At 45.3% G+C, this 23,872-nt stretch overlaps 2 protein-coding genes across 2 annotated transcripts in view; one reads left to right on the top strand and one right to left on the bottom strand.

Annotated features, from left to right (window-relative positions):
* The window catches only part of ABHD17B (abhydrolase domain containing 17B, depalmitoylase), a 49,677-nt gene extending 33,708 nt beyond the window's left edge, over positions 1–15,969 (bottom strand). Inside the window, exon 1 of the mRNA XM_040356465.1 lies at positions 15,472–15,969. The gene's annotated coding sequence lies outside the window, so the exon portion shown is untranslated. The remainder of the gene's footprint in view (positions 1–15,471) is intronic.
* A 74-nt stretch (positions 15,970–16,043) lies between these two features.
* C1H9orf85 (chromosome 1 C9orf85 homolog) overlaps positions 16,044–23,872 on the top strand; it is a 44,892-nt gene continuing 37,063 nt past the window's right edge. The window contains exon 1 of the mRNA XM_040356476.1: positions 16,044–16,302. Within this exon, the coding sequence (XP_040212410.1) occupies positions 16,201–16,302 (102 nt within the window). The 5' untranslated portion in view covers positions 16,044–16,200. The remainder of the gene's footprint in view (positions 16,303–23,872) is intronic.

Raw genomic sequence — 23,872 nt, 5'->3', positions numbered from 1 at the left:
GATGTTTTGGAACTACATTTCCCATGATGCTCAAATACACTGCATGAGCATCATGGGAAATGTAGTTCCAAAACATCTGGGGTGCCAAGGCTGCTGCTGTCTCCATGATTCTGGGACACAATTGTCACTAACTCCAGAAGTCAGATATTCTTTTTTTTGCTCCCATGAGAGTTTGCAGCCAGGGGTGGAGGGCAGAGGAGAGGTGAGAGCTTAAGGGTGGCCTAATGGAGGGTGGAGATCCATGTGTACCAAGCCCTTACTGCACATGTGCTTCCAGCCCTTTGCGCATGTTGCTATAGCAGTCACAGTGGAAGTTCGCTGCTGTTGCGATAACAATGTGTATACATAGGGCTGGAAGCGATGCGCTTAGTGCACAGGCATGTAGTTCGGACTGGGTGTAACAAGATGTCCGCTGAAACTTACTGATAACGAGTGCAGGGTGTACCAAGATGGGCGCTGCAGCATAGCATTTTCTTATGTCATTTATTGCTGCATTTTAGTGCCTGCCCATAAGTGCCAGCCACCTATCACTGCCATCCATCAGTCAGTGCCACCTATCAGTGCCCATCAGTCAAACTGTCACATGGCATTTAAAAAAAAAAAGAAGAAGTGGCAGTGGGACAACCCTACAGGGTAGGTAAACAAATAATTAGTATAGATTAATGGGAAAAGATTGTTGATTTTAGAGATGACAAAATTCCTAACAATGTATGGTCTTTGTAAAGTAAATCAACTTTGCCTGCCGCTCCTCTTTAAGAGTACTACATAAAGCAGCTGCAGCCACATCATGCACACACTTTGTTAGTATTCATTTTTTAATATTGCAAGTGGCCAAAAATGGTTTTGGCCGGAGTTCAGCTTTCAACAAAAGATTGTGCATAGGACGGCGCGTTCGAAAAACTTTAAGGATTACTACTTTTGCTCAAAAGAGCAAGCTGAGGGGAAAAAAAATAAAAATAAAAAAAACACAGGCCCTTCAAGTGAAACTTACTCACATAGTGCCTGTGAAAACGAAAACTACAAAAGAAAAGGTCATGTGCTTCACATAGAATGTTGTTTATTCATACGACGTGACCCTGTATGACTATTACAGGACTCCGGTAAAGGAAACGCCGTCTGAGATACTGGTTAAAAAGCTGCACCTGTTATCCTGAGGGAAGATTCCATCAATTGAAATGGTTTTTGATAATTAATGTCACTAATCTTACGTCTAAGTGACACACACAAAAAAAAAAAAAAAAAATTATATATATATATATATATATATATATATATATATATAATCTATATCGTCTTTTCTGACTGAAACATCAGACATATGAAGGAGGTAACTACAGTATTTGGGGGTTGGGGGACCGTCACTTTTTAGTTTAATGTCAGCAGCAAAAGATTGGCGGACCTAAAATCGGCTTAGTTGGAGCACTACTCCAGAGTAGGGCCGGTTGCTGCTCTATAATCATACAACAGAACTAAAGTCGCAGTTCAAATCCACAAATCTGCAAAAATAAGGCCTCATTCACACAACGGACCGTTCAGGTCCGCCTGTCAGTTTTGATAGGCGTCGGATGTTAGCAGAGACATGTCCGCTGGCATCCGACCCTATCCGATAAAAACCAGACGTATGGGGGGGCACGTCCCCATCCGTCCATGCAGATCGGGTAAGATCGCTCCATAGGAGACAGCGGTGCCCGACAAGCCCCTCCCCGCTCAGTGAGCAGAGAGGAGCTTGTCATCCGTCGGCTCAGCGGATATCTGCAGACTGATCTCCCGTTGAGCTGGCGGGAGCAGGCGGACTCCATAGGAACGGAGTCCGCCTGTGTGAATGGGGCCTAATGAATTTGAATCTTTTACCCAAAATTCTATATTTTGTTAGAAAACAAGGTTTGTGTGCATCCCCAGCTTAGCCCCCATTTACATGTGTAACAATAGCCAATTGATTTAGGAGCTTTTTTGCACACTTGTAATCCAGGAGCAGAATTTAGCGTTTTTGCTACTTTAATTACACTTAGGTGTTTGAGGATTCCTTAACACCTTTGTACAAATGACTTGTAGTACAGGAGCAGAATCACATGTTTTTTGCCCTATAGAATTTCTAACACACACACACACACACACACCTACCTTTCAATTAAAATCTATAGGGGCAAAAATTAGCAATTCTGCCCTGAATTAGGTGTTGTCATTTTTCAAGCTTCACATGACTCAACACACAGATCAGGCCACTGAAACAATGGGATTCTTGACGTTTAGGGTTGTTACGCTCTGAGAATCTTGAGACAAAACCTTCAGGTGTGAACGAGGGTACAACCACCCTTGTTGCAAGCTACCAATTGCAGACCTTATTCATACCAAGCATGTAGGATCAAAATATTTAGTTCTCCATATTTTTCATTCCTCTATTGCCCACATCTATCCAATGCACAGTATAAAATGGTTGTCTGATGGCCTCCAAATACTATTTTTTTTTTTTTTTTTTTTTTTTTTAATTACTACCCATTACTTTGAGAAAACTGAAAAGTGGAATTTTTTAAGAAAGATTAGTAGGCTAGTAGGTAAAGGGACAGACAGGCACTTGTTCTACAAGATTCTTCCTCTGTGAGCTGTCAATGAGTGTTATACTTAGTTTAGAGTTCGAGAGCCACAACTGGTAACAGCTTCTGCAAAAAGTGGTCAGTTCAATTTACAACAAGCCACTTCCCCATTCTTTTAGTTTGCCTCTAGGAAAAGTGTCACTAAAGTCAAGTCACAAAAACTGGCTAAGAATGAACTTGCATAATGGAGTAAAAAAGATTGAGCAACTAAATTAGTACAGTTTAGACATAGTTGAATACATTGATACAAAATGATGCACGTGACAACAAGGCATATGAAAGTAAACCTGCTATTAAAGTGGCTTAAACCTGCTTTGTGAAGTTTGACCTAGGCACATGTATATCTGTAGTGTTTACTCATCTCTCTCCAAAGCCCTGAGTCATGTGTCTTTCTGTGCTTTCGTTCCTCTGTTATCAGCATGATAACTTCTGACAAGATAAAACAAGCCTGAGATTTGTGTCGAGGTGGGTGCTATAGATAGATTAACAGAGAGCTTGTCTTGTCACAGCACAGCTCTAAAATTACATTTCTTCCTGTGCCTATGTCGAGGGGGGGTGTGTGCACATTTCCTCCAATCAGCTGTCACACAGTGTATACCAAGACTATACTCCTACTGCTGAACGAGGAAGTAAAAATTCTAAAGAACATAGCAAGTTGAAGAAAGGAGATCTACATATAAAACGTATGAAGGGAGATTTGTTTTATCCCCGTGTATCATCTGAGGCTGTTCACTTCACTGGGTGTATGAGGGTTTACAGACACTTTAAATACAGGAGATACCATGGCTAGTTGGAGAATGTTAATAATCTGGCTATTATGCCTACACACTGGCTTAAATTTTTTTAAAGCATTTCTAAACCAAAATTACTAGACTCTCATAACTCACCATACACATTACAATCTTTGTGAATAAGGCTGATGTCACAAAAACTAAAAATCTTTAGTCCAGGTAATCTGCATACTGACAATAAAGCTGCACTTTGCATGCTAGCGATCCAGTAGTAAGACTATAGGAGATGGCAGAGAATAGAAAGCTTTAACTGCTTGCATGTGATGCCCCTGCATTGGCAGATTTTCAGTAAGCATCACCAATTTTGGTACAATTTGCAATGCCAACCTTGGAAACCAATTCTGGTAAAACTATTTCAAAATAACTGATCTTTTCAGACAGACCGAGACTGGAAGCAATGGTACCAATATAGCCAAACCAACTGTGTGACCATGTTGAAAAATAAAGTTAGCACCTGGTAACCCGGCTATGTATAGTTCAGGCTCTCATACAGGAACCAGAGCCTATCATTATCTTTTACATCGTCAATTCACAAAACGCATTGTATTCTGCTTACAAAGGAGAGCGGAGGGGTACAGCATCTCTCCTTGTCCATTTACAGAACGTTTTGTGATCACTGAACCAAACACACTGATCACAAATGTAAACCAAGCCCTACCCTTCTCTCTGCAAATGATCACACCAACCCGACTGTCGCAGGCAGCAGAGATGCCAGTGCAATAAAGTTCACCACAGACAGGAGGTGGAAACCAGGAAGAGACCCGATTGAAAAAAAGAGGACCCGGCAGCATCAGCGGTTTTGGGTGCATTACCATTCTTATTAATGTACGTTTATGATCATGTAACCAATAGCTTTTGGTTGACTGTTTAATTTGCACATTAAAGTGGTTGTAAAGACTCAAGTCATTTTTTTTTACCTTTGTGCATAGAATGCATGAAGAAAAAAGAAAAAAAAAACACCCACCTTCTGCTCTGCCTTTTATTTTCCCAAAGTCTTCAGGTTTGTCACACAACGTGCAGGTTTCACAAACCATCGTTATGACACGTGCAGATTAAAAAGGTCCCTAAAGACAGAGGATGTCTACCCAATCAGATGATTGGCAAGTATTCATATGGTTTTAGGCCAATCAATGCATCCCAGTTGAATTTGCTCATGAAGAAGTTGATTGGCGAGGATCGATTTTCCAAGCCAAAAGCTATAGATTCTGTGAAGGCAGACAATGCCTAGAGCCCTTCTCCACCCCCTCTCTGTAAGCACAAACATGTGATTTTGCTTGATGCACACTTGTATGTATGTAGAACAATCTCTTGTTAGAAAAGATCAGTCAGTCACAATCTAATGTCTGCATGTGCAGGGCAAGGCAACACATTCACTTTAATAGCCCTACTCAACACATACCCTGTACAGCAGGGATCTTCAAACTACGGCCCTCCAGTTGTTCAGGAACTACAATTCCCATCATGCCTGGTCATGTCTGTGAATGTCAGAGGTTTACAATGCCTCATGGGATGTGTAGTTCCGCAACAGCTGGTGGGCTGTAGTTTGAGGATCCCTGCTGTATAGACTACAAGTACAAAGAACAATTTAAATGAAACAGTATGGGTGCTTTTCCCATGTGCCCAAGGGAAAAGGGGGGGGGGGGGGCACAAGGAGCCAATCAGGCCTGTTTCAGTGAAAAAACGCATTGGTGATAGAGTAGTGGTGGAGAAATGCACTTGGTGTGCCGATTCTCAGGGGCAGGCAAGGGCTAAGGTGGAGACATGCAAGGTAAAGAGAAACCACAGCAAAGGTCTGGACCCCTTCCCTGGCAGACAGATCTTTGTAAATCTCAGAACTGAATACAAATCTTTTGGAAGGTAAAACAGCTCTCATATGCATTTCAGGGCTCCATGTCTGAACAGACACAGGGAGCTCTGACTCAGCTCAGGTGTCCCCATAGCAAGCTGCTTGCTGTGGGGGCACTCAACAGGAGAGAGGGGCCAGGAGCACCGAAGAGGCATCCGAGAAGAGGAGGATCTGGCCTGCTCTGTGCAAAGTAACTGCACAAAAGCAGGAAAGTAAAACAGGTTTATTATTTTTATATAAAAAATTTGACTTTACAGTCACTTTATTAGCCTTTAAGTCATATGTCTTCTGCCAACACACTACACATCACGGGAGAAATATTAAGTTTTCAGTAACAGACAGCTGTGGATTGGCCCTGCTCCTTAAAGTGGTTGTAAACCCTTACCTATACCCAGTGAAGCGACTGGCCTCATTATATACGCAGAGATTAAACCAATCCTCCTACATAAGTTGTACCTGTTTATCTTCAGTCTACTCTCCTCTACATCCATTCAAAGTCTAGAATTTATAATGCTTGTCTGAGCGTTCACAAAAAAGGGGGCGGAGAGCTGAATTTACACACTGCAGAGCCAAGTATAGATCTGATTAAAGGGAAGGGACACCCCCCCCCCCCCCACAGCACACAGGAAAAGAGCTGAGGCTGTCAATCAGTTGGTGGTCCCTCCCGTCACCTTTTTTCTCTTGGTGTCAGGAAAACTTGTTCGAAGAGACTCATGCTGATAGAGGAATAAAGCAGAAGACAAAGGCGACACCAATGCCGATTGCACACGATCGGACATTCGACAAAAAAAAAAAAAAAAAATTTCCGATGGAATGTTGGCTTAAACTTGTGTTGCATACACACGGTCACACAAATGTTTGTCGGAAATTCCGAACGTCAAGAACGCGGTCACGTACAACACTACGACGAGCCGAGAAAAAGGAAGTTCAATGATTCCGAGCATGCGTCGAATTGCAAGCATGCATAGGATTTTTGTGCATCGGAATTGCATACAGACCATTGGAATTTCTGACAAGCACTTTTGTTGTCGGGGAAAAAAAAAACAAGAACCAGTTCTCAAACATTTGTTGTCGGAAATTCCGACAACAAAGGTCCGATTGAGCATACACACGGTTGGATTTTCAGACAAACTCACATCAAACATTTGTTGTCAGAAATTCCGACTGTGTGTACGCGGCATTAGTGCTCTTAATTGGGACAAGTACACACTACAAAAGGATATGCTTGGTTTATATTTAATGCCAGAAGTTTACAACCACTTTAATGTACCCAAGGATGATGGAAAAGCATAGCCACCAATACAAGGAATGCAATTACATTTGCTGGAATGGGTCGAGAATACGCACAGAATAATTTCAAATGTTAAATAAGTCGTTTTTCAAGTCAGAGCCCTTAAACGCCCGGTTGACATCGGTGCGACTTGTCATTAATGTGATTTTGGACTTGTCAAATTGAATGACAATTCGCACCCCATTGCCGACAATGGAACCGTTCACGTAGCAGCGATTAAGAACTGGGTTCCTGCACTACTTTTTACTGATATCATTGCGACGTGTATAGACTTATGTTAAAAGTCGCAAACCACAATGAAATCAGCAAATTGCACCAATTTAAAATTGTGCGGTTTCAAAGCCGCACCGGTGTGAACAGGGGCCAAGATAACACCAAGCTCTTCCGAGTCCTTCAGTTATCATTAGAGCTTGCAACAACATAGTAGGCAAGGCTGAATAAAGACAGGTCCATCCATTTCAACCTCTGAGCATTTCTTTTGAAGGAAACGAAAGTAGCGAACGTGTTTGTGTGAAGGCTACTTTGTGGTTTATTTGATGTTGAGAAAATGCACTAGAATTTGTGTTTCTATTAGAACAATGTACAGTGGGTGAACTATACAACCATTAAACTATGATGTACAAAAGCAAAAAGCCCCAAGCGATCAGTTTAGAACACTTGTGATGTCACAGGTACTCATGGCTGTGAAGAGGAAGCAGTCATTTACATTTAGCTGGATTCAGGATGGCGGGCGCATAGTTGCGGTGGCGTAGCGTATGGCATTTACACTACGCCGCTGTAAGTTAGCGAGGCAAGTACATGGTTCATAAAGTACTTGCCTGCTAAGTTACGGCGGTGTAGCGTAAATCGGCTGATAAGGGCGGCTAATTCAAATTCGGCTGAGGGGGCGTGTTATGTTAATGGGGGTTGACCTGACGTGATTGACGTATTTTACAAACGGCGCATGCACCGTCCGTGTACATATCCCAGTGTGCATTGCGGCAAAGTACGCCGCACGGTCCTATTGGTTTCGATGTGGACGTAAATCCCTATTCACGGACGACTTACGCAAACAACGTAAAATTTTCAAATTTCGACGCGGGAACGACGGCCATACTTAACATTACTATTCGAGCGATTTGATGGAACAACTTTAGGCCTGAAAGTGCGTTACGTAAACGGCGCATCTTTACTGCGTCGGGCAAGTGTACGTCCGTGAATCGGCGTATCTACTCATTTACATATTCTAGGCCGACAGCAATGGAAGCGCCACCTAGCGGTCAGCCTAAAAAGTACACTTTAGGATACGACGGTGTAAGACACTTACGCCGCTCGTATCTGAGCCCAATTTAAGCGTATCTGGTTACCAGAATACGCTTAAATTAGCGTTGGTGCAGATTCTGACTTAGGCTGGCGTATCTACTAATACGCCAGCCTAAGTCTATCTGAATCTAGCTATTACTATCTTTCTAGCAGGATGGATTCACGCCATCTGCCTGCTTACTACCAATTACTGAATGGCTTATGTCTTACCAAATCTAAAGCCCATTCAGTAGAACTACAATACACCAATGTTTACTGCCCATTCAAAGAGCTTTTGTTTCCATGTTCTTATTGTAATTGTTAGCACAACTCAAAACCGTGTAATAGATAACAGGGCAATATTCTAATGAAGAAGTCCTATTAAGTAAACCTATACAATAGAATACACACACACACACCAATGTGATTCCTTCTATCTTTTAGTGTAAAAACAAATCTTGGTCTGTACATTGTGTATGGAGGGCAGCACAGGATCCTATTTAAATGCCTGCACTGCATATAATCCAGACATAAGAGAAGAGGGTGGATCAGTCTGTGCCTACCACCTACACCACATCCGCCCCCTCGTCCCAATCCTTGGATACGAATACCAGACACAGCAGCATTATGGGGGAGGGGAACAAGGATACTTTCTTAGCTGTTGATGAATGCAAAGACAGCTTGTTCTGGGTTGTGCAGACAACATAAAATCCATGTCACTGCAATATGATCACAAGGTGTTTTTCTATGGTATATAAATCTGTTAATCACTCAGATGGCCAAGTTAAACAATACTTATTGTTAGATGCCAGTCGTTTGTAATCACTGTGTGGAGTACAAGTTGTCGTGACCTGAAGCAACCTCAAAAGACAAATGCAGAGCATTGTTGGACATGTGCCATTGGTCACATGGAGGTAACCCAATTTCAGCATTGCGCTCTAAACCATGTGACATTTGTAGATCCTAGAGTACACAGTGTTGGACTTATACTAGGGTACTGTTTAGTTTGTTAAGGGGGGGGGGGGGGGGGGGGAACTTTTTTTTTTTTTTTTTTAACATGACAAAGGCCAGTCGTGAGACCCTGCTATAGCCATCATTCCCAGGATTACCATCGATGAGCAAGGCGGGGGATGGGTGCAAAACAAAGAAGAAAACACAGGGATATCAAAATACGGACCGACACAGAAAAGGACACATTTCATGCTTCCCAGCCTAAAGGCAGTCTCTTTCTAATGCCTTACGTTATAATGGATCCTATTGGATTTTAAGTAAATGTATATTCAAGTGGATGACGTTCACTTTGCTGAAGCACCATGCAAACAAACACTTTTTTTTAAATTTTTAATAAAACTCTTTTCCTCATTTACTCCAAGCTGCTGATCTCCTGCCACTTCCTGCCTACATACACTCACCCTAGTGTCAGTTGTGCACCACTGCTTCCCAACAGCGACATTGGACCATGTCTGAGCAATGTGTAACAGCTTTGCAGTCTCCATCAGGGGCTCATATGACAGCACAGGAGCGCCCCTGGGGGCACCATTGTCACCATAGCGTAGGAAGTGCATGAGGCAGGATCACCAGCTTTTTATTAGTAACTGAAGATTAAAGTGGAAGTAAACCTGATTCATGAAATTTGAACTGGGTACATATCTTTCTACAGGGAGTGCAGAATTATTAGGCAAATTAGTATTTTGACCACATCATCCTCTTTATGCATGTTGTCTTACTCCAAGCTGTATAGGCTCGAAAGCCTACTACCAATTAAGCATATTAGTTGATGTGCATCTCTGTAATGAGAAGGGGTGTGGTCTAATGACATCAACACCCTATATCAGGCAACTTCCTTTCCTTTGGCAAAATGGGTCAAAAGAAGGACTTGACAGGCTCAGAAAAGTAAAAAATAGTGAGATATCTTGCAGAGGGATGCAGCACTCTTAAAATTGCAAAGCTTCTGAAGCGTGATCATCGAACAATCAAGCGTTTCATTCAAAATAGTCAACAGGGTCGCAAGAAGCGTGTGGAAAAACCAAGGCGCAAAATAACTGCCCATGAACTGAGAAAAGTCAAGCGTGCAGCTGCCAAGATGCCACTTGCCACCAGTTTGGCCATATTTCAGAGCTGCAACATCACTGGAGTGCCCAAAAGCACAAGGTGTGCAATACTCAGAGAGATGGCCAAGGTATGAAAGGCTGAAAGACGACGACCACTGAACAAGACACACAAGCTGAAACGTCAAGACTGGGCCAAGAAATATCTCAAGACTGATTTTTCTAAGGTTTTATGGACTGCTGAAATGAGAGTGAGTCTTGATGGGCCAGATGGATGGGCCCGTGGCTGGATTGGTAAAGGGCAGAGAGCCCCAGTCCGACTCAGACGCCAGCAAGGTGGAGGTGGAGTACTGGTTTGGGCTGGTATCATCAAAGATGAGCTTGTGGGGCCTTTTCGGATTGAGGATGGAGTCAAGCTCAACTCCCAGTCCTACTGCCAGTTTCTGGAAGACACCTTCTTCAAGCAGTGGTACAGGAAGAAGTCTGCATCCTTCAAGAAAAACATGATTTTCATGCAGGACAATGCTCCATCACACGCGTCCAAGTACTCCACAGCGTGGCTGGCAAGAAAGGGTATAAAAGAAGAAAAACTAATGACATGGCCTCCTTGTTCACCTGATCTGAACCCCATTGAGAACCTGTGGTCCATCATCAAATGTGAGATTTACAAGGAGGGAAAACAGTACACCTCTCTGAACAGTGTCTGGGAGGCTGTGGTTGCTGCTGCACGCAATGTTGATGGTGAACAGATCAAAACACTGACATAATCCATGGATGGCAGGCTTTTGAGTGTCCTTGCAAAGAAAGGAGGCTATATTGGTCACTGATTTGTTTTTGAATGTCAGAAATGTATATTTGTGAATGTTGAGATGTTATATTGGTTTCACTGGTAAAAATAAATAATTGAAATGGGTATATATTTGTTTTTTGTTAAGTTGCCTAATAATTCTGCACAGTAATAGTCACCTGCACACACAGATATCCCCCTAAAATAGCTAAAACTAAAAACAAACTAAAAACTACTTCCAAAAATATTCAGCTTTGATATTAATGAGTTTTTTGGGTTCATTGAGAACATGGTTGTTGTTCAATAATAAAATTAATCCTCAAAAATACAACTTGCCTAAAAAATTCTGCACTCCCTGTAGTGTTCTCTTTCTCCAAAGCACTAAGTCCCAAGTGTTTCTGTTGCTCCGTTCTTCTGTTATCAGCATGACAACTTCTGATAAGTTCTCCCATCAACCAAGATAAAACCAGCCTGAAATTTATGTTGTGGGAGGTTGCTATAAATAGATTAAAAGAGAGCTTGTCTAGTCATAGGCACAGCTCTGCATATTACTTCCTTTGCCTACTTTTAGGCCCCTTTCACACCAAGGAGTTTTTCAGGCGTTTTAGAGCAAAAAAATAGCGCCTAAAAAAAAAGAAAATCCTGCCCTGCAGTCTTCAGTGTGAAAGCCCGAAGGCTTTCACACTGAAGCGGTGCACTAGCAGGACCGCTCCAAAAGTCCTGCTGGCCACATCTTTGGAGCAGTGAAGGAGTAATGTATTTACCGCTGCTGCCCATTGAAATCAATGGGACAGCGCGGCTATACCGCCCGCAATGCGCTGCTTCAGCAGCGCATTGCGAGCGGTTTTAACCCTTTCTCGGCCACTAACAGAAGTTAAAACTGTGCCGCTAGCGGCCGAATATCGCGGATAAAACGACGGTATAGCAGCACTAAAAATATCGCCGCTATACAACCAGCGCACCTTCCACGCCCAGTGTGAAAGGGGCCCAAGGCTTCATTCACACTACAGCGACTCCAAAGTCACACAATTCCCAGTGCGACTTAGGAGGGCGAGTTTGAACTCTCTGTATGAAGAGGTAAAGGCATCTTCTTGAACAGTGTGCCATTGAAGGAAATGGGCTGCGACCTCTCATGCGACCGATGTGAAAAGTTGCACACGTGTTACTGGAGCCTTAGGGTCCATATGCATGGGAAATTGGCATCCCCTGCTAATACCGGTACCAGCAGCAAGAATCTGCAGATTCCTACAGGTGCTTCCTGTGGCCAGTCAGTCTATACAATGCTGACAGCGGTTGTAGCCATCCATGACCGTTCATACAGCCAGTGATTATCTGCAGTGACCGTGGCTGGATACAGACCTAAATACAAGTAATCACTGGCTGTACGAACATCACGGATAGCTGCAGCCACTATCAGCCTCTGCACTGTATAGGCTGGGCAGCTGTACACAAACCATCAGTCAGACAACAAAATTCACAGAGTGCCAATTGCCCTAATGAAAAGGACCCTTAGGGACATTTCCCACCTTCGTGATGCTTAGGGCCCTTTCACACCAATGCACTCCCATTGACTTACAACAGAAGTGTGAAATGGGCCTTCCAGACTGAAAAGTTCTTATGAAACTTACATGATTAAAGTAATTCCGTTTAGATCTGCTTTCTATTTACTATCTGGAAGGGTGCTCCAAATGTTGCTGATGAAGGAAATACAGAAGACATTAGACTGCTAGTAACATTTGTAAGAAGTCTGTTCTCATTTCCCAGAGTGGTGTAATAAAACCCTTGTGACTCGGCTGATAGACAAGTCTCACATGACTGCAAATCTAGGATCTACAGACAATCCTAGGCTCTGTATATCCACTGACAAGATCTACCAGGAGGAGGAATAGGTCACGGGACACGGCACACTGATCCCTTCTATTCCATATGTCATGCCCAATGCTCAGGATCCAAACTGTCCTATAGTAGTATTAAGCCCTAACGCTCATTCACACTACTGAAAGTCACGCTCATTCACACGACTTGTAAACTAAAATTTTTCCGTTTTAGCATGCGGCCTGGTGCCAGTTTTACCCGTTACAGGTGTTTGTAACTTTATTGAGCATGTACAAATGTACAGTTTCAGTTGTAGTGTGAACAGGGCATCTAAAGAACAATTGTTTTCTATGTGCCCTGCGCAAATACGGCGTGACAGAAAGTATTGCAACGATCGCCATTTAATTCTCTAGGGTGTTAGGATAAAAAATATATATAATGTTTGGGGGTTCTAATTAGACGGAAGAAGATGGCAGTGAAAATAGTGAAAAACAACATTAGAATTGCTGTTTAACTTGTAATGCTTAACTTGTAATACCAACGGCCACCACCAGATGGCGCCAGCTCACATCGGGTGGTAATAACTTGTAATACCAACGGCTCACCACCAGATGGCCCCAACTCACAAAATAAAATTTTTTTTTTTTTTTTTTTTTTTGCCCCCCTTCCAATTCAAGTCGCCAGGACCCTATTTCTAGTCGCCATGGCGACCTGGCGCCCGGGATTTGTCGAGCCCTGCCATACACTAGTAGATATTAAAACATTTGTACAAAAACTCCCTGTACATTTGATGACTTCATGAATGATGATCAAGAGTGTTTTAGAATTTTGTTAAAAACACTTTCGCGTTTAGAAATTTTTGGTTCATTCGCGAAAATTTTTCCATCTGTCTTAGAATTTTCTCATCGCCGAGGTTAAAAGCGATCGCCAACCTAGCCCTACTGACGAAAACAAAAACAAAACTCCACTGGCCAGTGTAAATCCATTGGAAGAGAAGTTTTGCCAATTCAATTGAATAATCAAAATATACCAAAACTGGGAGCATTCGGAATCTGGTGCAGCTGCGCATGGTAGCCAATCAGCTTCTAACTTCAGCTTGTTCAATGAAGCTTTCACAATAAAACCTGGAATCTAATTGGTTTATACACGGCTGCACCAGTTTTAGTAAATCTCCCCTCTTGTGTGTTGCCCATAATGCGGAGGTGTACTTTACTGAGGCTTGGACAATAAAACCTGGAAGCCGATTGGTGCAGGTATGTATAGAAACCTATCAGCTTCCAGGTTTTATTGTTAAAGCCTCACACCAAGACCCCTTTCACACTGCGGCTTTTTCAGGCGCTATAGCGTTAAAAATAGCGTCTGCAAAGCTGCTCCATTCACTCCAGTGTGAAAAACCGAGGGCTTTCACACTGTAACGGTGCGCTGGCAGGGCGTCAGAAAAAGTCCTGCCAGCAGCTTCTTTGGCGTGCATTAGAAACGATGAACTCACCGATCCTAATGCGCTCCTGCCCATTGAAATCAATGGGCTACACTTTGCGGGCGGTTTTAACCCTTTTTTGGCCGCTAGCAGGGGGAAACCCGCCCCACGAAAGGCACCGCAAATCTGACTGTAAATAGCAGCGTTTTACCACCGATGCTCGGGGCGGCTCGGTGTCAAAAGGCTCTAAAAGACATTTTGGGCAACCCACAAGAGAGGCCATTTACTAAAATCTGGTGCAGCCGTGTATAGAAACCAGATTTTAGTAAGGCCCCTTTCACACTGACACGTTTTTCAGGCGGTTTAGCGCTAAAAATAGCGCTGCTATACCACCTTAAAAAATCGTGCCCTGAAGGCTTTCACATTGAAGTGGTACGCTAGCAGGACCACTTCGAAAGTCCTGCTAGCCGCATCATTGGAGCGGTATAGGAGTGGGGTGTTTACCGCTCCTTCCCATTGAAATCAAGCAGAGGCGCGTTGGCGGCGGTATTAACCCTTTTCACCCGCTAGAGGGGTTAAAACCGCACCGCTAGCGGACGCATATCGCGGTAAATATGACAATATAGCAGCGCTAAAAATCACGCTGCTATACCGCCACGGCACCTCTGCTGCCCCGTGTGAAAGGGGCCTTAAAGTGGAGTTCCACCCATTAAAAAAAAAAAAAAAAAAATTACACTCACCCGAAATACCTGTTGCTATGCGGAAGTCCGTAATCTGCCTCTTCCGTAACGGATGTCCGTCTTCTAGTGAATTTGGTGCGCTGCTTTCTGTGAACTGTGTGTAATCCCAGAGAGCAGTGCCCATTCACAAGTCAGCGCGAGACTCGCGCATGCGCAGTAGGAAACGGGCAGTAAAGCCGTTGGAAGCGTCAGGTACCGCCAAAGTCCCGCGATTCGGGATCGGGGGCTGAAACGTGGCTATTCTGGCTGCGATCCGGGACACCAAGATGTGAACGGAGCCTTAAAGTGGTTGTTATAATAAGGCTTACCTGTACGGTTTAGAAGATATCCCCTGTATCACCGTCATCAGCACATGCTCACTGGAGCAATGGCACGTTTATGCCGTTGCTTCAGCTAGTATGCGCGGGAGTGATGCCATTGCGGCTCCGGCCAATCACAGAATCGGAGCCCACGACACCTGGAAGTGACTCCGGGAGCAATGTCGCCGGCCAGATCGGTGTACGGGGACTTCAATCTAAGGTGAGCGTTTTGTTATGAGCTAGTATGCTATGCTTTGGTGGGTTTACAACCTCTTCAACAATAAAACCTGGAAGCTGATTGGTTTCTATACACAGCGTCACCAGTGTTAGTAAATCTCCCCTCACGCGGAGTCGTCCCCAGCGCGTTGCGTCCCATGAGCACGGTACTAAGCACTGGGGAGATTTAGCTGTGGCTGGTCAGGGTGGCTCCAGGGAGACCCTGCAAGGTGAAGGAGCCACAGTATGGATGGAAAGTCCACACAAGAAACTTTGAGAGGATGCCAATACTGCACACCATAGAGGAGGGAGGATCAGTGACCATAGAGTAGACTGGGCGAACACTGACCTGTAAAGTGCGGTGTCAGATCTGGACGCCTTGGCCTCTGGGAACCAGCAGCAGGGGGGGGTTTCGCGTGACGTCACTCCGTCCACACTCGATGACGTCACTCCCGTGTTTCTTCCAGCCCTCCTCTAGACGTCATACCCCGGACAGCCTTCGCTCCGACATGAACAAAACACGACAATTCCAATACCCGTCCACAAGGCACTTGGCTGTGTAGTGACGTCACGGCTTAGGAGTTGCTCCGGCTGCCTTACGGTTGGTAGGAGAGGTCAGTGTAATCCAACCGGGGCGCTGCGACACTACACACCGGAGCAACACACAGACACCACCGCGACTCACCGCCGAGTAACCCGGGAGGGGGGGGGAGTGCAGGGGAGGAGTCCCCAAACACTGCTGTTAGTAGTGGGCGGGGCACTAGCGTCTAGGATGTCCAATCGAAGCGTGAGAAGATATGTGACTTCAAAGGGTCGCTATTAGCGAATGGGAGGCGGAGCGAAAGAAAACGTACCAATCATGTCGCTATATTGTTTCGTGAGTTCCAATCAGATAAGACCCTGGCTGTGAGGTTTTGTGGGGGGGTCGGCGTGCGTAAAGAGGGAACGGAGGACCGCCTTCCGTATGATAAGCAGACACGTTGTCCAATAAAGAGAGAGAGATAGTGAGGAAGTCGTTCTCTGGTAGGTGAGGAGGGGGTCTTCGGTAAGGGTGCCTCAGTGGCTCAAACTCGGCAGCATGAGTTCTCAGAGGGGAAACGTGCAGAGGTCCAGGCCGCAGAAACATAAAAATGCGACTGTCTATAAGAATGATAAATATGAAACAAGCTCCTGGACTAAGGTGAGAGGGAGATACGACAATATACTTATTATCAGTGACACATGGCTGCAGTTATTCAGGAGGTCCAGACTCCAGGGCAAGCTGTAGTGAGACGAATGGGGGTACCTCATTGTTTATGGGGAGGCGGATATAAAAGACATACAGACATGCAGCTCTGTAATCGGTAAACCCTTCCATATACCCAGCGAAGGGACTATCCTCAGAAGATGCACAGTAAATAAACAAATCCTCCTTCATAAGTTGTATATGTTAATCTGTAGATCTCTCTATCTGTTCAGAATTTATAAAGCTTGCATGAGAGTTCATAAAACAGGCAGAGAGCTGAAGTTACACTCTGCAGAACTCAGTGAGGAGAGCTCTGAGAGCTGATTGGAGGGATGCGACACACCCCCCCTCCACACAGGAACAGAGCTGAGGCTGTCAATCAGCTGGAGGTTCCTCCCCTGTCACCATTTATCTCTTGGTGTCAGGAAAACTTGTCACAAGTGATTCATGCTGATAGAAGAGGAATGAAGCAGCTCACTGAAATGACACTTAGTGATTTTAATTGAAACAAGGATATGCTTTGTTCTATTTCATGCCTGAGGTTTACAACCACTTGCTGACTATGCTATAGCCAAATCATGGCTACAGCGTGGTCATCCAGTTCTGGAAGGGCGTCATATGATGTCCTCCCAGAACTATGCTCTGTGTGATCGCTCTGTCCCTCGGACACAGACCATTACAGATCAGGGTAAGGCCTGGTTCACACCTATGCATTTTTTATTTTTTGTGTATTTTAACCACTTGCCACCCGCCAATGACACATTGACGTCGGCAAAGTGGTTGTAGAATCCTGACTGGACGTCATATGACGTCCTCAGGATTCTGAGCCGCTGCACGCCCCCGGCTGCGCGCATCACGGCAATCGTTGTTGCAGGGTGTCAGTCTGACACCCCGCAACACCGATCAAGGTAAAGAGTCTCTCACGGAGACTCTTTACCACGTGATCAGCCGTGTCCAATCACAGCTGATCACGATGTAAACAGGAAGAGCCGGTAATCGGCTTTTCCTCACTCGCATCTGTCAGACACGAGTAGAGGAGAGCCGATCGACTGCTCCTGTGACAGGGGGGGGGGTTTGTGCTGATTGAATATCAGCACAGCCCCCCCCCCCCCCGAGGATGCCCACTGGACCACCAGGGATGCCCACTGGACCACCAGGGATTAAAAAATAAAGGTATGCCACCCTAGACCACCAGGGATGAGGACACAAAAAATGGATGCTAATCAGTGCCGCAATGGATGCCAATTAGTGCCCACAATGGGCATCACTGATTGGCAGGCATTGTTTGGCATCCATTAGTAAAACACATACAATAGTGCCCATCCGTGCCGCCTATCCGTGCTCATCTGTGCCACCTATCCGTGCCCATCCGTGCTGCCTATCCAGGCCCATCCATGCCGCCTATCTGCGCCGCCTATCAGTGTCCATCCGTGCCGCCCATCAGTGCCGCATATTAGTGCCCATCAATGCCACCTCATCGGTGCCCATCAGTGCCGCCTTATCAGTGCTCGTCAGTGCAGGAGAAAACATACTTATTTACAATGTTTTATAATAGAAACAAAAAAAAATGTTTTTTTTTCCGGTAATTTTTTAATTTTTTTTGCAGAAAATAAATATCCCAGAGGTGATCAAATACCACCATAAGAAAGCTCTATTTGTGGGTACAAAATGATAAAAATGTAGTTTGGGTACAGTGTAGCATGACCGCGCAATTGTCATTCAAAGTGCAACAGCGCTGAAAGCTGAAAAGTGGTCTGGGTGGGAAGGTGTATAAGTGCCCTGTATGGAAGTGATTACGTTTTGCAGAAACACGCTTCAGTCCATCTGTGCATTTTATGGAAAGGGCCAGGGACTTGTTTTTGGTTCCATAGACTTCAATGGATCATAAATGTGTATTGCAAACTGCAACCCAGATAGGTGTGAATCAGGCCTAAAGAGCCAATCACAAGTGGCTCTTTACCACGTGATCAGCTGTGTCCAATCACAATGTAAACAAACTTGCTGGTTATCGGCATTCCATTCCTCACTCTGTCACAGCCTGAGGAGAGAGCCGGTGTTCTATCGATATGTGCCCTCCGTCGAAAATTGCCTGTGCGTTGTACAGGTTGGAGCCGCACTCCCAGCTGATTTCCCAATCAGCTGTAGTGACGTGACCACGGCGCATGCGCACATCACAGGAGGCATTTTTCGGTGGGAGAGGGAGTTTCACGGACACAATTGAAAGCTATACACAGAGCGGAGGGGGACACTGTAGTTGTTGCATTCTGCCTCGCTGTTGCAGGGCGGCTTGTGGCTGTGTTGAAGGGCGGGTTTTGTCAGTGTTGCAACCCGCCCTTAGACACAGGCAACAGGCGCTGAATAAGACACTAAAGTTGCCGTGCAACACTGACAAAAGGCGACCATGAGCAGACTGAAACTCCGCCCCGCAACAGCGAGGCATAATATAAGAACTACGGTGTCCCTCCGCTCTTTTAATAGTGTCCGTGACATTCTCTCTCCTGTTGAAAACTGCCTCCTCTGATGTGCGCCTGCGCCATGGTCGCATCACTCCAGCTGATCGCCAAATCAGCTGGAGTGCGGCTCCATCTTGCGCATGCGCAGGCACTTTTTGTCGAAGGGCACATATAGGTAGAACGCCAGTAACCGGGTAGTGTGAAAGGTGACATCTGCACTGATAATCGGGGCACTGTTATTCAATGTCCTGATCATCAGTGCAGCCTATCAGTGTACATCAGTACAGCCTCATCAGTAATGGAAAATAATGACCTGTAAAAAAAAAACTTTTGTTTCCAATTTTTTTTTTTCCCCTGTTTGTTTAGCAAAAGAAAAAAAAACAGTAGAGATTAAAGAGGAAGTAAACCCTGATGGGGTTTACTTCCTCCTATCTTTTCCTGCAAAGGTAAAGCATAATGGGCATTATGTGACACTTGCCTGCAGGAAAAGCCTGCAATGTCACCGTCTTCCATGCTGGCAGCGAGCATCCAAAGGGTGAACCCTTTTCTTCCGGGGGCTGCGAACCCCAGCTCTCTTAACTGGCCAGAGTCGCGTGACGTTGCTTGCGCGTGGGAGACGCTTTTCACGGCTTGAAACGACACAGTGCGCCCTTTCAAGATGGTGCGTGTGCCATTGAAGTCATCGCTCAGGGAAATTGCAAATATCTCCGAGACTGTGTAGGCTTCCCTGTAGGTGTAAATTCTCCCCGAGGGTTTACAACCACTTAAAATACCACCAAAGGAAAGCTCTGATTGTGGGAAATAAATGATAAAAATGTATTTGGGTACAGTGTTGCATGACCGCTCAATTGTCATTCAATGAGTGACAGAGCTGAAAATTGGCCTGGGCAAGGAGGGGGTGAAAGTGGCAAGTGGTTAACGTGGATTTCCAGATGTTTATCAAAAGTCAGCAGCTACAAAAAATGTAGTTGCTGACTTATAATAAACACACACTTACCTGTCCCACGGTCCAGCGATGCAGCTGACCAATGCCTCACTCCTCTCCGTGGCGCCGGCCTCTTTACTGTAGGCACCCGGCTGTGACAGTTTGCGGCTTCATAGCCTGGTGCGCACTGCACATGTGCGAGTTGCCCTGCACGTCCTGAATGGCTGAGCAATCTTCTGCGGACCTGTGACGTGTCCTAGAGGATTGCAGAGTGGGAGAGGAGAACTTCTGTTCGAGTCGCCCAGGTGGCCTGAGCAGAAGTGGGGGCTGGTGTACCTGTCAAAACAAAGTATACACCCATGCCAAATGTCAGGGGGTCAGAAGTCCTTAACCGCTTTCCACCCGTCAAAGGTCATATGACATTGCAGACTTTGAGCAGTGATATCTGAATGACGCCTGCAGCCACAGGTATCATTCAGATATCTTTTACAGCCGGCGATTCCCTTCACCATAAGAACAATCATAGCAGCTAAACCGCTTGAGTGTTCTTACAGGCGGCTTCTCCCGGGTCGCCCCTGCGATCGGTGAGCCAGAGATGGAACCAGCCAGTGTCGGATGGTGACCATGGAGATTTCCAGCAGGCCAGATGGTCCCTGAAGTCTCTATGATCGTTCGGAGGCCATGCACGATGTTATGATGTTACGCCCGGCCTCTGCATTTAAAAAATTTCTGCCGCCTCAGTTGGGAAGCCAGGAGGCCATCGTCGTCCCCTTTTTTTTTTTTTTCAGCCTAGAGCTGAAATTTGAGGACTTATTGATCCCAGATCTCACTGTAAAGAGGACCTGTCACGTACTATTCCTATTACAAGGGATGTTTACATTCCTTGTAGTAGGAATAAAAAAGTGATAAAAATAAATAAATAATTGTACCAAGAAAGCATCAAACTAGAAAAATTTAAAGCGCTCCTGTCACTGCGTGCTCACTCGCAGAAGTGAATACATATGTCACGCCCACATATGTATCAGTCAAACTACACATGTGAGGTATTGCCGCGAACGTTAGAGGGAGAGCAATAATTCTAGCACAAGACCTCCTCTGTAACTCAAAATATGTAACCTGTAAAAAAAAATTTAAAACTTTGCCTAAGGGGTTTTTTGAAGTACAGGAGTTTGGCGCCATTCCACGAGTGTGTGCAAATTTAATGCGTGACAAGTTTGGTATCTATTTACTTATAACATCATCTTTCACATTATGCAAAAAAAAATTATTGGGCTAACTTTACTGTGTTTTTTTTTTTTTTATGCATGAAACTGTTTTTTTTTTTTTTTTTTAATGAAAAATTGTTGCGCAAATACTGTGCAGAGACCATTTTATTCTCTATGGTCTCTGCTTTAAAAAAAAAAAAAAGTTTGGGGGGTTCTGTGTAATTTTCTAGCAAAACAATTATGATTTTTACATGTAAAAGAGAAATGTACGAATTGGCCTAGTAGGCAAGTGGTTAAAGTGCTGTAAAGCCTTGTTTATTTATTTTTTGTTTATTATTTATTTTTTTAAACAAACATGTTGCCGGTTCACACTGGGGCGACTTGGGATCCGACTTCATGTCGTCCCAAGTCGCGCTGTAGAGAAAAACAATGGAAGTGAATGGGAGCGGTGTTAACTACTTGCCGACCGCGCACCGTCATAATACGGCGGCAGGTCGGCTCTCCCAGGCGAGAGCCCGTAGCTATACGTCCTGCGCGTGAACGGCGATGGGGCGGGCGCGCGCGCGCGCCCCCCCGCCGTTCCAGATGATCAGATTCGTTTCAGAACTGATCAATCACCAGGTCCAGGCCAATAAAATCTGGCCTGGACCTGGTGATCACACTAACCAATGGTTGTCTTCCCCTGGCAATGTTTTGTAAACATTGGCAGGGGAAGTACTGCTCTCTCCCTCGTGTCGGTCTTTCCGTTCCAGACCGAGAGGGAGAGAGCATCTGAAACGTGAGTTGCACAACACTACTCTAACACCAGGTCACATAGGCACACATTTAACCCCCTGATCACCCCCTGATCACCCCCCAAATTAACCCATTCACTGCCTGTCACTGTGTCACCCAGTACAGCAATCAGATTTTTTTTTGATCGCTGTACTAGTGTCATTAGTGACAAAAATAAGTGTTTAGGTAATCAGTCTTAGGCCATAAAAAGTCTAGGGACCCCCCCTAACCCCCCCCAATAAAGGTTTAACCCCTTCATTACCCCCTGTCACCAGTGATCACAGTATAAGTGTCACAGGTGACGCAGTTTAGTTTGTTTATTTTCTATAGCATCAGGGCACCCGCCATATTTTTTTAAATAAAGTTTTAACCCCCTGATCGCCCGGCGTGTGATAAAAGTTTGGTTTTAGCGCCAGATAGGGTCTGCGTCGCCCCAGGCAGCGTCAGATTAGTGCCAGTAGCGCTAACACCCACGCACGCACCATACGCCTCCCTTTAGTGGTATAGTATCTGATCGGATCGATACCTGATCTGATCAGATCTATACTAGCGTCCCCTGCAGTTTAGGGTTCCCAAAAACGCATTGTTAGCGGGATCAGCCCAGATACCTGCTAGCACCTGCGTTTAGCCCCTTCGCCCAGCCCAACCCACCGAAGTGCAGTATCGATCGATCGATCACTGACACAAAACACAAAAACACATAACTGCAGCGTTCGCAGAGTCAGGCCTGATCTCTGCGATCGCTAACAGTTTTTTTGGTAGCGCTTGACTCAGTCGCTAACAGGTCAGGTGCTTTTTTGCCTGTGAATCTCACCACTGTACCCCTAAATTTAGAGCCCAAAATGGCAAATCGATGGTACAGTGATGAAGAGGCCTACTTGTTTATGAGCCTGTCAGATAGTGATGAGGAGGTCACGCATCTGTCAAATTCTTGCTCAGAATACGATCCTGTAGACTACAGTGGCTCCCTGACAGATAGCTCTGACGACGGAGTGGTCCCTGCTAGGGTCAGGCGTACCAGACCCCGATCTTCTGCTGTCGCTGAGGTGCAAGAACCGCAGGGCTCTCGTATGGAGGAGAGAAGTACTAGCGCCGCTATTCCTTCTGGTGAACTGGCAAGCACCAGCGGCCTAGTACATCCTGGTCATATATCCAGCACTGCAGTAACACTTGGTGACGTGGCGAGTCCCATAAGTGCAGTTCAAGCTGGAGAGGTGGCAAGCACTAGTAGTGTCCCGCTGCCACCAAGAAGAAGAAGACGACAAAGACAGGCCCGTCCCCATAGTGTCCTTCCTGCTGCATTCGCCAATCCTGATTGGGTACCCACCACTTCTGCAGCACCCGTACTTCCCCCATTCACTGGCCAACCCGGAATTCAGGTGAATACAGTTGATTTTACGTCACTGGATTTTTATTCGCTGTATTTCACCGAAGATCTCTATAGATCTATTGTGGACCAAAGCAATTTGTACGCTGGTCAATTCTTCGCCGCTAATCCCCAGCTGTCCCTTGCCAGAGATTGGAAGCCAATTACGGTTTCCGAATTTAAGATCTTTCTGGGCCTTTCCCTCAATATGGGCATTACTAAAAAGAGTGAGCTGCGGTTATATTGGTCCACGCACCCAGTTCACCATATGCCCATTTTCTCTGCCTCCATGGCCAGGACACGATACGAGCAGATCTTGCGGTTCATGCATTTTAGTGACAATGAACTCTGTCGTCCTCGGGGAGACCCTGAATTCGATCGGCTCTACAAAATTCGGCCCCTCGTAAACCACTTCAACGAACGGTTTGCAGCCTTGTATAATCCCCAACAAGTTGTCTGCGTTGATGAGTCCCTGATTAAGTTTTCTGGCCGCTTGTCATTCAAACAATACCTTCCCAGCAAGCGTGCCAGATACGGGGTCAAGTTGTATAAGCTCTGTGACAGGGCAACAGGCTATACATCTAGCTTTATGGTTTACGAGGGAAAAGACAGTCACGTAGAGCCGGAGAATTGCCCTGATTACATAGGGAGCGCTGGTAGGATAGTGTGGGAATTGGTGTCACCCTTATTCGGAAAGGGGTACCACTTGTACGTGGACAATTATTACACAAGCGTGCCACTTTTTAGTCACCTTTTTGATTATGGAATTGGCGCATGTGGCACCGTGCGACCTAATCGCCGG

The sequence above is a fragment of the Rana temporaria genome, chromosome 1 (assembly GCF_905171775.1).
Source record: "Rana temporaria chromosome 1, aRanTem1.1, whole genome shotgun sequence".
NCBI classification, from domain to species: Eukaryota; Metazoa; Chordata; class Amphibia; order Anura; family Ranidae; genus Rana; species Rana temporaria.
Note: the sequence above shows the minus strand (reverse complement) of the source record. Positions and strands in the feature narration are given on the sequence as shown.